Source organism: Eumetopias jubatus, unplaced genomic scaffold (genome assembly GCF_037043125.1).
Source record: "Eumetopias jubatus isolate StellerSeaLion01/CBP00866 unplaced genomic scaffold, mEumJub1_p1.0 scaffold_2, whole genome shotgun sequence".
Lineage (NCBI taxonomy): Eukaryota > Metazoa > Chordata > Mammalia > Carnivora > Otariidae > Eumetopias > Eumetopias jubatus.
Window position 1 is genome coordinate 141759669 of NW_028274808.1, and position 14843 is coordinate 141774511.

Below are 14843 nucleotides of genomic sequence, written 5' to 3' on the forward strand. Positions count from 1 at the left end.
ATACTAGATCATACATTCCTTGAGGGCCAGAGTTCATTTGTTCTTTGTGTTCCCTGGAATGCAAAGTCTATTATCTAAGAGGCCTTTTAATTGTCCTTCTTTCATTGAATACCTCATGTATACTGGCACTAGGCTAAGTGCTTTATAAGGATGATCTCGTGTAATGCCCCGAGAGATGTAAGCTACCCAAGGTCACAAAGCTGCTGGGTGACTGAGCTGGGATTTGAGCCCAGTATTTGACCTCCCAGGACCCAGGCTCTGAAACTCTAGCTACACTGAATCCTCACGGCTGACTACTAAACCATCTCCAAATTTCAAAGCATACATTTTAGAGGTGAGTGTGCGAACGTGGATGTGTGACACCAGAGAACGCCTCTGGGTGGTATTCCAATATTTACAATGAATTTCAGCCTTGTTCCTAATTTATAATTGCTCTCTCTGCAAGCCATCGTCTCCTCAGGGAACGGTACTCACCGCCTCCAGCACCTGTCCACTGCTGTCAAGCCTCCGGCTTCTGCTCCTCCCCAGAACATGAACCACAAGCCAAACCTCTCTGCAAAGCAGTCACATGGGAGCTGCCCAGTTTCAGATTTCACAGGGACATTTTCTAACTGCAAATGTTTGCAAACCTCTGACTCATCTTAGTTCCAGAATAGACTCAATGAGGAGATCTCTTCCGCGAAATGATGAAGCTTTCAGAGAAAAGGGAAATCTGTGTTGGGATATCCAGCTCACTGTACTGAAAGAAAGGTGGATTACAACTTTGTACACATATAAGGGTGGACTCTGGATAGAATAAAGCACTACCTGTAAATGGTAAAACTACTACAAAACTACAAAAACCACTAATAGCTAATTGAACAAAATCCAGGAGACTATCACTGTGATATTGCATAATATAGGAGGCCAAAACATTTCTTGACCTTATGAAAATAAGGCTAATCATTGAAGGATGCCATAGACGAAGGTAGCAGACAGATCCAGATGAGGAGATTTTTGTGTTATTAAAACTGACAAGGGATTAATATGTGGATCTATAGGGACTTCTGGGTGGCTCAGTAGGTTAAGCGTCTGCCTTCAGCTCAGGTCATGATCCCAGGGTCCTGGGATGGAGTCCCGCATCGGGCTCCTTTCTCAGCAGGGAGCCTGCTTCTCCCTCTGCCTGCCGCTCCCCCCTGCTTGTGCTCTCTCTCTCTCTCTCTGACAAATAAATTTAAAAAATTTAAAAAAAAATGTGGATCTATAATGAACTCCAACAGATTGCCAAAAATTGAAAACAAAAACTAAACTCCAATGTAAAATGAATAGGGGATGCTTTTCCCTGGGGTCTAGAACAGTGCCTGGAACATAAAAGGCATGTACAGTAATTTTTGGTTAAATAAATGAATGGCTAGCAAAAAGGTGCAGGAATACTGGTAAACAGATAAATGCAAATTCAAACGATGATATTATACCATTTTACATCCAAATATTAGAAAGAAGATGTGATGTTGCCAGTGAGAATAAACAGGTAGAAACAATCTGGAGAATAATCTGGAAGAATTTTGTGAAATTTAAGTATTCATATACCCCATGACACAGTAATCCCACTCCTGAACATGTGTGGCCCAGGGAAAATTTTGCACAAGACACACAGTGTTATTTGGGGCAACAGTAAGTTTAAGGCCACCGAGCTGCCCATCATGGGGAAATAGCTAAGTAAAACATAGTGGATGCCTATGAAATATGATGCAGTAGCCAGACCAATGAACTAGAACTACACATTGCAACATAATTAAATCCTAAATACATGAGGGTGACAAAGGGTAAGAAACAATAAGATTTCTAGTACAATAACATTTATGTAAGTTGAAAATAAACACTCAACACTACAGAGTTTCAAAACCATATGCATATTTAAGATCAAGTATTGAAACAGATTAGAGAGAGTAACTTTGGTGGGCAAAAGGATAGGAATCGTCATTGGAATAAAAGGAAAATGAATACATAACCAGAGAAAGGTCTTACACAGACATGTGAGGATAATAGCTCTGAACCAGGGCTTCTCAAACTTAAATCTACTAAATGCAGATTCCAATTCAGTAGATCTGGGGTGGGGCCCGGGGCTCTGCTTTTCTACTAAGCTGCCGTTGATACTGACCCCGTAAAGTTAACTGAGATCTGGAAGATTGTTTATTTTTTTTTTTTTTTTTTTGAGAGAGAGGGAGAGTGCATGTGTGGGTATTAGAGGGTAGAGGGCAGAGAGACAGCCTTAAGCAGTTTGGCCTGACCAAAACTTTATTTGAATTGAGCTGCAGCTCAAGATTCTTCTTCCCCCAATCCTCCTGCCTTCCCTCTCTCCTTCCACTGGCATTACACATGAATCATAATCTAAAGCCTCTCCCTATGTTCTCCTGCTCCCTCTCGTAGGAAATCTCTTGAACTTCTAATCCCATTGGTCATCTGCTCCTTGGCAGACCCAAACTAATGCAGCCTTCCTCGTCAGACAAATTCTCCCTATTCCCCTATGTGCAAGGCTTTTCTCACCCTGCACTAAGACTCTGTAATGACCTTTGTGGAAATAATCTGGCAGGAGGTTGGGGTAGCCAATTCTCTTCATTCTTCAAGCTGGCAGTGTTTATGCCAATATAATTCTTCAAAAAACTTTGCAGGTCTCCTGTGGACCCAGTAAGTTGGGTCCACACCACAAACCCACACATCTCTTTGAGATAAGCCCTTCTCTGCCTTGAGATTCTCCTGAAAATCAACATCCTTCAGTTTCTTAGAAGCCCTATTGTTTGAGCGAGAGAATCTGTGAGGCAACCTTAAAAATTTTAGTAGAACTTTTGTCTGACTGAATGGTACTCAGAAGCATCACCGGCAGTCTTTCTGAGGTCTTAACAACGGATTTAACAATTACATCCTTGGGTTCACCTTTAGATCATGTTTTCCTGGAAATGTCCTTTTCTGTGTCCTTTTGGATTTAATCTTTGCTACAAATCATTTCTTAAGTTAAACATCATTTGTCATCTAAAAGGCTAGGAATTTTCAAAACCATAAAGTCCTGGTTCCTTTTTGTTTAACTGTCCTTATTTCAGCTTATCTATGTCCTCTTGCATTTTACTATAAGCAGCAAGAAGCAAGCAGTATCTCTAGTACCGTCAACACTCTGTATAAAAATCTCCTTAGTTTCATCACCCAGTTCATTACGTACCTTCTCTACTTCCCACCTTACTTCAGGTGACAGTATGGCTACACTTCCTGCTATTACATAACAAGGAGACCATTTCTTTCAATTTCCAAAGTGTTTACTTCATTTTCCTGCAAGCCTTTACTCACCAGCTCCTCAAAGTGCATGAGGCTTCTGCTAACAATTTCTTCAAAGCTCTTCAAGTTTTCAGTAACACTGTCCTCAAAGTTCCTCTAGCTTCAACCCACTACCCAGTCCTCCTGCTCCCTTCCACATTTCAAGTTCTTGTCATAGCTGCATCCCGCTTCCAGGCATTAAAATCTATATTGTTCTTCTATCGCTGCATAACAAATAATCCCTAAACTTAATGGCTTAACACAAGAATCATTAGAGTCAGGAATTCAGAAGCAACTTAGTTGGGTGGTTGTGGCTCAGGATCTCTCATGTCAGGATGTTGGTTGGGCTTCCACTCTCATCTGAAGTTTTCATGGGGCTGGAAGTTCCACTTCCAAGATGGCTCATTCACATGACTGTTTGCAGAAGACTCCCATTCCTTTCCTTGTGGGTCTTTCCATAGGTAGGATGGGTGTCCTCACAACATAACAGCTGGTCTCTCCCAGAGCAAATGATCCAAGTGAGAACAAGGAGGAAGCCACATTGTCTTTTGTGATTTAGTCTCAGAAATCACATGTCATTACTTCTTCCACATTCTGCTGCTAATAATCAAGTCTAGATACAGCCCATGCTCAGGGGGAAAGGAGTTACACACCACATTTTGAAGAGAGGAGCATCAAATAATTTGTGAACATTTAAAAAATAAACACAGACCACCCCCCCTCAAATCAGGGACTCTCTAAAGGACTTTCTAAAGAATTTCATGTCTTGCAGCTGTTGAACTGAGAGAGAAAGAGGGGGGAAATTGGACCCTTTTAATTTGCTGACTTAAAATATCATTTGAATCCACAGCTTTGCCAGATCTCTTTGGTGAAGATAGAGCATTCCTTGGGAAAGAGTGTGACCCTGAATGCTAAAATGTGAACACATGGAAAGATTCAGATGGCTTCTAGTTCCCTGAGCTCCCAAACCTATGGAAATACACTATTCAGATCTCCTGCTGCATGGAGTATGACTGACTGACACTCAGCAGCTGCCCACCCTTGCACCGAGGCCATGCTCCCGGGCTGCTCCCAATGGGGGAGCACGTGAAGTACCAAGGCAGGCCAGTTTTGGCAAGATGTGAGAATCCACCTTTGGCAACTTTGCCTTGAAGACTCCCCATTGGCCTGGCCACACCTTTATTTGAATTGAGCTGCAGCTCAAGATTCTTCTTCCCCCAATCCTCCTGCCTTCCCTCTCTCCTTCCACTGGCATTACACATGAATCATAATCTAAAGCCTCTCCCTATGTTCTCCTGATCCCTCTCCCCCCTTGAAATCTCTTGAACTTCTAATCCTGTTGTATCATCTGTTTCTTGGCACACCTAAACTAATGCAGCCTTCCTCGTCAGACAAATTCTCCCCATCCCCTGTGTGTGAGGCTTTTCTCATCCTGCACGAAGACTCTGTAATGACCTTAGTGGACATAATCTGTCAGGAGGTTGGGGTAGCCAATTCTCTTCATTCTTCACCCCTAACATCTTTCCTAGCCTTGAATCATGCCATCAGTAATGTGCTAGAGACAGTCTGTACCAGATCACAAAAGTCAATTGAGAAATTTTCAAGAATTTCGTGAGCTGGTTGGTAAACACAGTCATTATTAAAACTTAAATGTACTTATAAATAAATTACATTAACAACAAAGGTAATAAAAACTCAAAAACTTATCACTCTCTAGTTATTAACAATATTTTATTAGTATCTATGCTCTTGAAGTTACATCTCTTATGTCTGGGTGTTGGAAATAATATATAATGGTGTGCTGCTTGCACTTCTCTTTGGAGTTTGAAGGCCAGATTTAGATGTGCTGTTTCAGCTCATTTCTTCAGCCAGCTGAAAGGTGACAGCTTTGAGGGCAGCTTGAAGCAAGAGAAGGCTTGTAGCCGGTCCAGGAAGCTCTGCCCTCTGATCCAATGAATCCAGTGTACTTGAAACACCTGTGGCAGATTGGGCTGCTGCATGGAGCTTTGGCACGTCCAGGAAGGCAAAGCAGAGCACAGGCCCCCAGGGTTTTGCAGCCCAGCCGTGAACTCTGTGGCATATAACTGTTCTCCTTTTGAGAGGCCAATCTTGGTTTGTTGCTTGGCACCAATAAATACAGCAGCCTGATCATGAGGCATTAGGTAACCAAGTGACTGATGCCCATTGTAAACTCAGGGTCATCTGATCCACCAAGCCATAAAGTCAGCTAACATTTAGTGTGTCTGAACAGTGTGCCAGGCACTGTTCCATGCACTTTACTTGTAACATTTCTTTTCATCTTCACCACAATTCTGGGAGGCACTTCTGTTATTATTGCTATTATCCCTGCTTCAGCTGAGAAAACCGATAGAGAGAGAGGATAAGTGATTTGCCACCTAGTCATATAGCTCATAAGTAGCAGAGCTTGGTTTGAACCCGGACCCTCTGGCCCCAAAGTCCACATGTTCAATACCAAATTATATGGCTTCCTGTGATCGAGTGGAAGTTCTCTGTATAAGATTGGGCTTGAGCAGAAATTGAAGACACAACAGATTGCATGGTGTGCTCAGTCCTCGCATACTGCTGCTTTTCCTCCACCTACACATCTGACCCAGGGATGCTCGCGAAGTCCAGAGGACTGAACAGACAACCTGCACAAGATGATGGCAGTGCCACAAGTGGATGCCACAACACTCTAGTCCAACTCAAGGCTGGCCCTGAAGAACAACTGAGGAGAATTCTCCAGTAGGCAGAATTTTTAACATTTCATCCTGTTGACCACTTTGTCTGAAAGGAGACATGGCCTGAGGTGCATATGTCACCTGTACTGGACAGTAACTGATGGTTTAGCTGGGTGGCCAGACTGGGAAGGTCACGAATGCAAGGCTGATGGTAACAAAGATGTCTGGGGAAGAGGCATTCAGGGGGTCTCTCAGAACGGATCCTCTAGAGTATGAAGATATGTGGTTCTTCATGAATACCTGCCGAAGGTCTCCACTGTAGAGGAAGTGCTCAATAATCACATAAAAAGGCTAACCTAGCCTTAGCATGTCAGCCTACATCTTTCCCCAGGCACTCCAACGGTGCCTAGTGATCTCATGAACAAAGTGGGCATGTGCGATGCGTTGAAAACATCAAGGAATTCTGAGAAAAGTGGTTTTACTGGAATAGCTACTTTTTCTGGATTTGGATTTGTGTTCCTGTTTAACAAACCTCTGGCCACACCAACATTCATAGATTTACTGAATGCTTTTTCACCACCATGGTATTCCACCCCACACTGGCTTTCACTAAGTAACGAATTTTACAGGAATGGGCTGACACTATTGGGTTCATGCTTCTATCATGTACTCCATCACCACAGAGGGCATGGCAAAGACTTGTTTCCAGCACAATTGCTATGTAGTCAGTCCAGCAGATTACTGAGATGAAATTGTGACATACCCAGAGGATGAAAGGTCATCACCCAGAGATTTTGTATTTGAAGACAGATGCAGTCACTCACAAAACTTTGGGACTCAGCATTCTTTTAATAAATTCCCTTTTTGATTAAATTTTACAAAGTGGGTTTCATAGAGAAACATCTAGAAGGATGTATTCCAGTGAGTGAAAAGTGGTTATTTCTGATTCTGTAGGAATTAGTCACAATTTCTATATTCTGTTAGTTTATATTTTCTGATTTTCCTAACATGGACATTAACCTTTTTAACAAGAAATAATTTTTGGAAAATTAATTTAAAAATATATATCATCTTGAATTTCCATTAAACTTTATGACTTATGACCTTATCTTTAGGTATACATTTATTATCAAGACTAACATGCCTAAAAAGGGAAAAAACTTGAGTAAGCTTTATTCAAAGTTAAAGAAAATAATATTCTAAAGAAAGAATAAAGGTGGTGTTCACTCAAGACCAGGGAAAATAATACTATGGGAAAATGCAATAGGGTAATTCTGCCTTTTTTTTTTTTTAAGATTTTTTTAAGTAATCTCTATACCCAACATGGGGCTCAAACATGCAACTCTGAGATCAAGAGTCCCATGCTCCACCGACAGAGTCAGTCAGGTGCCCCAGAGTAATTCTGCTTTTATTTATGGTTTTATTTATTTTTTACAAATAGTTGATATAACTATGTAATATTGACAATGCTACAAAAGTGTGAGAAGACTATGTGTGACTATTGATCTCACCACTGATAGGATATATAAGATATTGATTAACAGAAGCAGACAGCCATTGTGAAATGTTTTTAAGTATTAAGTATGAACTTTATGGATGTTGCCAAGTCAAAGTTGTATGTTCATGAGACACTCATAAATTCTTTTTAAGGTTTAAAATGAGACAGAGAAATAGCCAAGTATGTAGTAAATACAATTGGTCTAATCATCTTCCCAAGATTCTTCTATGCTTGAGTTATTTTACAGAAGTCTTATTACACTCACATTTATGTTCCTTCCTGATATACATCTTCTCAAGGAACTTTAAAAAAAAAAAGTAAACCTTCATTAGATTGGCAAACAAATATTGTACAGTCCTTCCTACAATCACTACCATACCCAAATTCACAATTTCACACTCTGACATATATCCTTCTAGTACTCAAAATCCCGTGTTGACAATTGGCCATGATAAATGTGGGACTTTGGAAGCTGTTTGTACAGCATCAGAAATACCTAAATCTAATTCCCATTTGTTCTGTGCCCAAGTCCAGCCCAGCTCAGCTCAGCAAAGCCTCGTGCTGCTCATCCCTTCTATTAAAAACCTGGGACCCATCTGTGTAGCAGACAGAATGAAGCTGACGGTAATGAATAGAGTAGATAATCCAGCAGCAGATACTAGAATGTGTATAAAGTACCTGTGCTCATGTAACATATATGAATGTGTATGTACAGAGTACACAGACCTCACGTGAATAAAAAGAGAATGAATGTTTATATCTGTGTGTGTGTGTGTATACACATATACGCATATATATTTAAATAATGACATATTGAAAACATACAATATATATATTAAATACATTTCCTCCTCTCTTTTAGTTGAAATGTTATTGATAAAATAGAGGATATAGGATGTAAGAATAAAGGAAGAAAATATATTCCAGGGTTTTGAATGACAGGCGTTCTCAGAGGACTCAGCTGTAGTCAGGGGCATTATCTCTCTCTAGTTAATGCAGCCAAAAGAGTGTAGCCGGTGTGTCAGGCATGCTTCTCTTTGCCCAAAATCGAACTAAATGTTCGTGAACAAAATGGATTAAACCAACAAGGAACAAATCAAAATTTTTTTAAAAAGTGTTCTGCCACTAAAAAAAGGTTAAGACAGACCTGAATTATTATAACAGCAAACAAGGAGATATATATATATATATATCTCCTATATATATGGTCCTTGGCAAGAGGAATATATGTATACATTTATATATACACATATATCACATAATTATATTTGTGCTCAAGTATATTTACATATGTTGTAAGATATATAATATGTGCAATTAGGTAATTAGATAAAACATAATAAACATAGGGGTGCCTGGGTGGCTCAGTCAGTGAGTATCCAACTCATTTTCAGCTCAGGTCATGATCTCGGGGTCGTGAGATGGAGCCCCGTGTCAGTGGGAGTCTGCTTGGGATTCTCTTCCTCTCCCTCTGCCATTCATGGAAAAGAAGAAATCCAGGATTGCATTCCTGAACTTCATGTTGGCTGCACGGCTTCCTAAAGACACATGGGATGTGCACACAGAGGACACTGGATAAATGCATGACTCAATAGCTACAACTTTGGCAGCCTGGCTAGCTGGTTTCTTGCTGTGGTGACAGGGCTGGGCTGGGCACAGAACTCTAGGCTCTGAGGCCCTCCTGCTAAAAATGGTCTGCTCTGCCAGCCTCCCACCCCACCCATGTGGCACGTGGCCTTCCAAGCATGGCCACTCCACGTGGGAAGCAGCTGGGGCTAGCTTTACAAGTTAAGAGAGGGGAAACTACAGGGAGGTAAGAAAAACTGGGGAAAACACAGAAGATACTGGTGGGCCCCTGGGAAGTGAACTTTTGCCCTGTTCTGTTTCCACACAAGGCTGACCCCATAGTACAACACGATTGCGAATCTCAATTCCATTTTGTCCTGACCCAAGCTGTAGCTCTTTGTCCTTAGATGTGGAAGTAAAAGACACTCAAAGACTTTCTGGAGACTTCAGAGTGTTCGAGTGACAGAGTTTGCAAGGCACATGCCCTGCACATGACCCCTTTTCACTTTGGTCCCATTAAGGCCAAATTCAAGGCAGGTAAGTGAATAGGAAGACAGCACCTCTGACAGCAGACACCAAATAGGCAGAATAAAAAAAGCAAAAGCCAAATCATATCTCTGGGCCTTTGTCTGGGGAAAAGCATGCCCTTTCTTCCAGGGGCCTGAGTCCTGGTATAAGAAGTACAGTTGACCCTTGAACAATATACTACAGGAGTTAGGGGCACCAGCCCCCCCCAATTGAAAATCCATGTATAAGTTTGACTCCCCAAAAACTTTACTAATAATCTATACTGTTGACCAGAAGCCTTACTGATAACATAAACAGTTGATTAACATGTATTTTGTATGTTATATATGTTATATACCATCTTCTTACATTAATGTAAGCTAGAGAAAAATGTTATTAGGAAAATCATAAGAGAAAATACATTTATAGTATTGTACTGTATTTATCCAAAAAAAAATTTTTTTTTCACATGTAAGTGGACCCGCACAGTTAAAGCCAGTGGTGTTCAAGAGTCAACTGTATTTGGCTTTTGTTGGGGCACTGACCCTGTCCCATCAACACCTGTGAGCCCCTCAGCCAGTCTTTCTGAAAGGACGCTTTCACTCACACTTGGCATCCTGTAGCCTCTGCTTAGAATGAAATCCTTAAAGGCAGTGGTTCCATGAAGGTCTGCAAGTAACTCCTCCTAAAAGAGGATCCACATTAAAACAAAAACAAAGACAAAAAAAGACCCAGTCAGCTGTTAGAAGTTTGATTCCATACTTGTCCTAATAAAAGCAGTCGGTTCTTTATAAAGTACCTCATTTTAAATCACTTCCTTCTCATCTGGGAGTAGTATATGTGTAGATAACGTTCACGAGTTGATGAGTATAAAAGGCTTTCAAAAGATGTCCAACTTTCTCTCCTTTCCCAACCCTTTTTTTTAACCCTTGTATTAAGGAGAAGCAACACTTTTTAGCAATTAGACAATTATTAAGCCCAGATGTCTGGAATCTAACCTATTTGAGATTAACAAGTATGATACTGTGATTTTTAATAAGACATATATATTTGGTCTTCTTCCCGTTCCTGACACAGAGCTCCTAAAACCATTGCAATTCCCTAAGTGATAAGAGCCACAAAGGCAAAAGGAGAATTTGTTGTTATTCGTAACTAGCCCCTTTTAACCACAACAGAGATTATGTTAACAACGTGATTTTTGGAAAGCCCTTAGAGAGCCACAGGATGGGGTCTGGTTGCCTGAGGAAACAACCACGTAAGGAGAGGGTTGGAACTTTCAGCTCCATCCAGCAATCTCTGGCTGAATTAATCGCAGATGACCAATGATGTAATCAACCGTGCCTATGTATTAAAGCTGCCATAGAAGCCCAAAACGACAGGGTTCAGAGAGCTTCCAGGTTGGTGAATAGGTGGAGGTTTTGGGAAGGTGGTGTGCCCAGCGAGGGCACAGAAGCTCTGAACCCTTTTTCATATACCTTGCTCTGTGCATCTGGCTATTCCTGAGTTCTCTCCTTTTATAATAAACCCATAATCTCGTAAGTAAGCTGTTTTCCTGCGTTCTTCATGCAAATGACAGAACCCGAGGAGGAAGTGTGAGGACATCCTGGTCAGAAGCACGGGTGAGAACCTGATTTGCGATCAGCATCGGAAGTGGGGGCAGGGTTGTGAGACTGAGCCCTTACCCTGTCAGGTCTGATGCCAACTCCAGGTAGATGGTGGCAGACTTGAGTTAAATTGTAGTAGGACACCCAGCTGGTGTCTGGAGAATCAGACAATTGCTTGGTGTGGGGGAAAAAAATCCTGACACATTTGGTGACCAGAATTGAGACTAATAGAGCGAGAAACAGGAGCGTTTTTTTCACTTGACAATATATCCATAATTTTGAGATCTGTTAAAAAGGAACAGCAGGCCCAAAATGGAGTCAATTCTGTTAAGCCCCACCAAGATTTAATACCTAACCTAACTGTCGGTTCAGCCTGTCCCAGGAGTGGGATTTTAAACCAGTACGTGTGGAGTTTCCTGATGAGCATTAGCGAGGTGCTCTGCAGAAGAACCACAGCCTTTCCCCCTAAGGAAGGTGACCTTGCCTACAATAAGCCTTTCTTTCTTTTGCTAATAACTTCCTTATCCCACCCCACTTCTGCCTATAAAAGCCTTCCATTTTATAAAAGTCCTTGGGATGCCTTTCTATTTGTTAGATGAACTGCTGCCAATTCAAGAATCATTGAATAAAGGCAATCAGATCTTCAGATTTACTTGGTTGAACTGTTGTTCTTTAACAGATTGGGTGGCAGCAGTGGGACCCAAGGAGACTTCCAGTGACTTTGGGGACAATAAGAAACAGGCGTGGTGCCTGAGGACACTTTGAGTTCTCTTTCTTGCTGCTTCTGAGGACCACTGGGAACTTCCTCTTAGTTCTGAGCTCCACACTCTGCTTCAAGCTCCTGATCGGATTGGATCTCCACAGTCCCCCAGCCCATCGGAAACCCAAGCCCTTGGTTCGATCACCGGATCTGTGTTGGTGGCTCTAGCTCCCCACTCGTTTGGGATCAGTCCATACCCCCCATTCTTTGGGGTCTGCTAGTTCAATCCTTTTTCTAATCTCCAGATTCCACACAGGGAACTGCTGGTTACTGGGTCCAACTTAAAAACCAGACTGGATTGGATTTGGGACTGGACTGGGTCCGATTTGGGCTGATCTGGGTCTTCTTTGGGCTGGACAGGCCCGGTGGGAGGCCTCAGGTATTCAGTATTAAATAAGGGCTAGCTGCTAATGATAATCTCAGAAGTCAAGCTGAAGACTGGTGGGCAGAAGTTGAGCATTTAAAGGCTGTTAGAGTGCTTGCCACTTTGAGAAGACTCACATGAGAGGCTCTCTTAGGTACTGGTTTGGCTCCAAGAAACCCAAAGGCCTAGCTAAAAGAAATGGGATCCTTTATATGCAGAGCTCTGCCTTCCCACATGCTTGCTTATTTTATGTTTAAGAACTCTGGTCCCAGAAGCTTCAGGGATCTAGCAAAATGGCAAATTTTTACTAAAAAATAACCTAGAATTACAATGACCATTATGGGGAACGTTCAAGTCAGAGAGATCACTCATGTAAGAAATGCACTTGAGAGGAAGAGGGTCCCAAGTCCAACAGACAGAACGGGATGCCTACTTAATTGGTACGCAGAAGCCTCCAAAAGGTTTATAGATTCCAAAATGGCTTCATTGAACTACTTCATTACAAAAGGCCAATGAAAAATTAGAGACACAAGAGGTACCTAAAATAAAAGACAATAGGTCTGAGGTTCCTCCAACTGCTCCTATCCTTTTTTACCTAAGAACTCATGTTGTATTAATCCTCTGTCCAAACATCCTTTCCACTCTGAAGAGACTATTGGACAGTTACCTTTTAAAATAAAAAGACTCAAGGTTGCAAACAAACCTCTCAGGTATCTGTCTCCCGTTGGTCAAAGACTGAACTAGTGGCCATAATTAAAGAACTTCCTAAACCTACGGAGGAAGACCAAATGTTTTTTGAAGAATCTGAGTCATCATCAGGGCCCCTGACCCCAGCTGCCAGGTCTTCATCAGCATGTACACGTGTTGGTAGGACTGCTGAAGTCCAAAAATGGAGGCGGGAAGCAAGACAGCAAAACCCCATGGATGGTATTCGAGACCCTTGGTCTTCAACATCCCAGGGACCACAAGAAGCTCACAAAATAGCAGCCAAATGTTGACAAGCCATTCCTAGAGACTTCAGACAGTTATAACTAAACCTCTCCCTAAATTACCTCACTAACCATTAAAGCCTGAGACTGTACAAGGCCTCACATTCACAGAAGACCTAATTGCCCCGGGGCTAATCATCCCTTGTACCAGTTCCTGCCACACCCGACCTCGCCAGTCTGGAAACCTCATGGACGGGATGCTGATTTTTCCAGGATTTCAGAGCTATTAATAAGACAGTGATTCCCCATCCCAGTCATTCCAAACCTCAACACCCTTCTGTCACACGTTCTACCAGACTCCAAAAGGTTCACCGCGGTGGATCTGTTCAGCCTTTTTCGACACCCCTGGTGACCCCTGTAGCCATATCTATTTGCCTTACTTGAACTGTCAACACTCTACCTGGCCAGTCATGCCTCAAGAATTCATGAGGTCGCTTCTTACTTCTCTTGAGCACTTCACCAAGATTTAAGCAACACTCCAGTTAATTGGGAAATCCACCCTTTTGCAATATGTAGATGACCTCTTGCTACTTTCAGCCTCCAAAACGGAGTCCATAAAAGATTCCATCTATTTGCTAGAGCAGTTAGCTGAAAAGGGACACAAAGTCTCTAAGAGAAAATTACAGTTACCTCTAGACACGGTTCATTACCTGGGTCATTACCTAAGCCCTGAAGGACTTCAGCTGTCTCCCAAAAGAATTAAGCTAATCCAGGAATTTCCTACACCCCACAACTAGGTGACAGATCCGGGGATGACTAGGCTTGACTGGTTATTGCAGATGATGGGCTCCTAATTTTTCGCTATTAGCTAACCCACTCTATGAACTTACTAAAATTTCAGTCCCTGAACACTTTTCTTGGGAAGACAAACGTGAGCAGGCTTTCAGGAGACTGAAAGAAGCACTGTAAGAACCGCCTGCCATAGGGCCACCTAATTGTGCAAAACCTTTCACCTTATTTGTGCAGGAAAGGGATAATCAAGCCCTGGGAACGCTCACTCAAGAGCAGGGTAGTAAACAGAGGCCTATTACCTAGTACAGCACACACCTTGATTCAGTTGCTCTTGCCTATCCCAGCTGTCTTAAGGCCACAGAGGCAGCAGCAAAATGAGTGGCAGTCTCGTCAGATCTGACCCTGTCCGAAGTCTTCTTAAGTCAGAATTGACTCAGCCTTTCTTGCAGGTAGACTAACTTCCTATGAGATCCTTCTGCGTCCACCGCCTCATCTGTGTCTTAAACATCGCAACACTCTTAGTCCTGCTACATAACTACCTCTATCTGAGGAGGTTGAGTCCGTGACTACAAGGTACTAATGTCCTGTTTTGTGATAGCAGGTCCTGATTTATGAGATACTCCTTTAACTACTCCTGATCTAGAATCTTTGTGGATGGGTCATACCGTAGAAATGAAAAAGGGGACTTTCAAGCTGGCTGTGCTACTCCTACCCAAGATGACCTACTCGAGAGAGGAAACCTTCCCTAAGCTCCATCCACACAACAGACAGAGCTCCGTGCCCTTACCTGAGCATGCCAGCTATCAGGAGGACAAACTTAGTATTTATACCGATAGCCAGCATGTCTTTGGGGTCGT

At 42.2% G+C, this 14843-nt stretch overlaps 1 protein-coding gene across 1 annotated transcript in view; it reads right to left on the reverse strand.

Annotated features, from left to right (window-relative positions):
* Window positions 1–7700: 7700 nt before the first annotated feature.
* The window catches only part of FAM47E (family with sequence similarity 47 member E), a 31817-nt gene continuing 24674 nt past the window's right edge, over window positions 7701–14843 (reverse strand). Inside the window, exons 7-8 of the mRNA XM_088021339.1 lie at window positions 10145–10222; window positions 7701–7766 (exon numbers count right to left, since the gene is read on the reverse strand). Coding sequence (XP_087877465.1) covers window positions 7701–7766; window positions 10145–10222 — 144 coding nt within the window. The remainder of the gene's footprint in view (window positions 7767–10144; window positions 10223–14843) is intronic.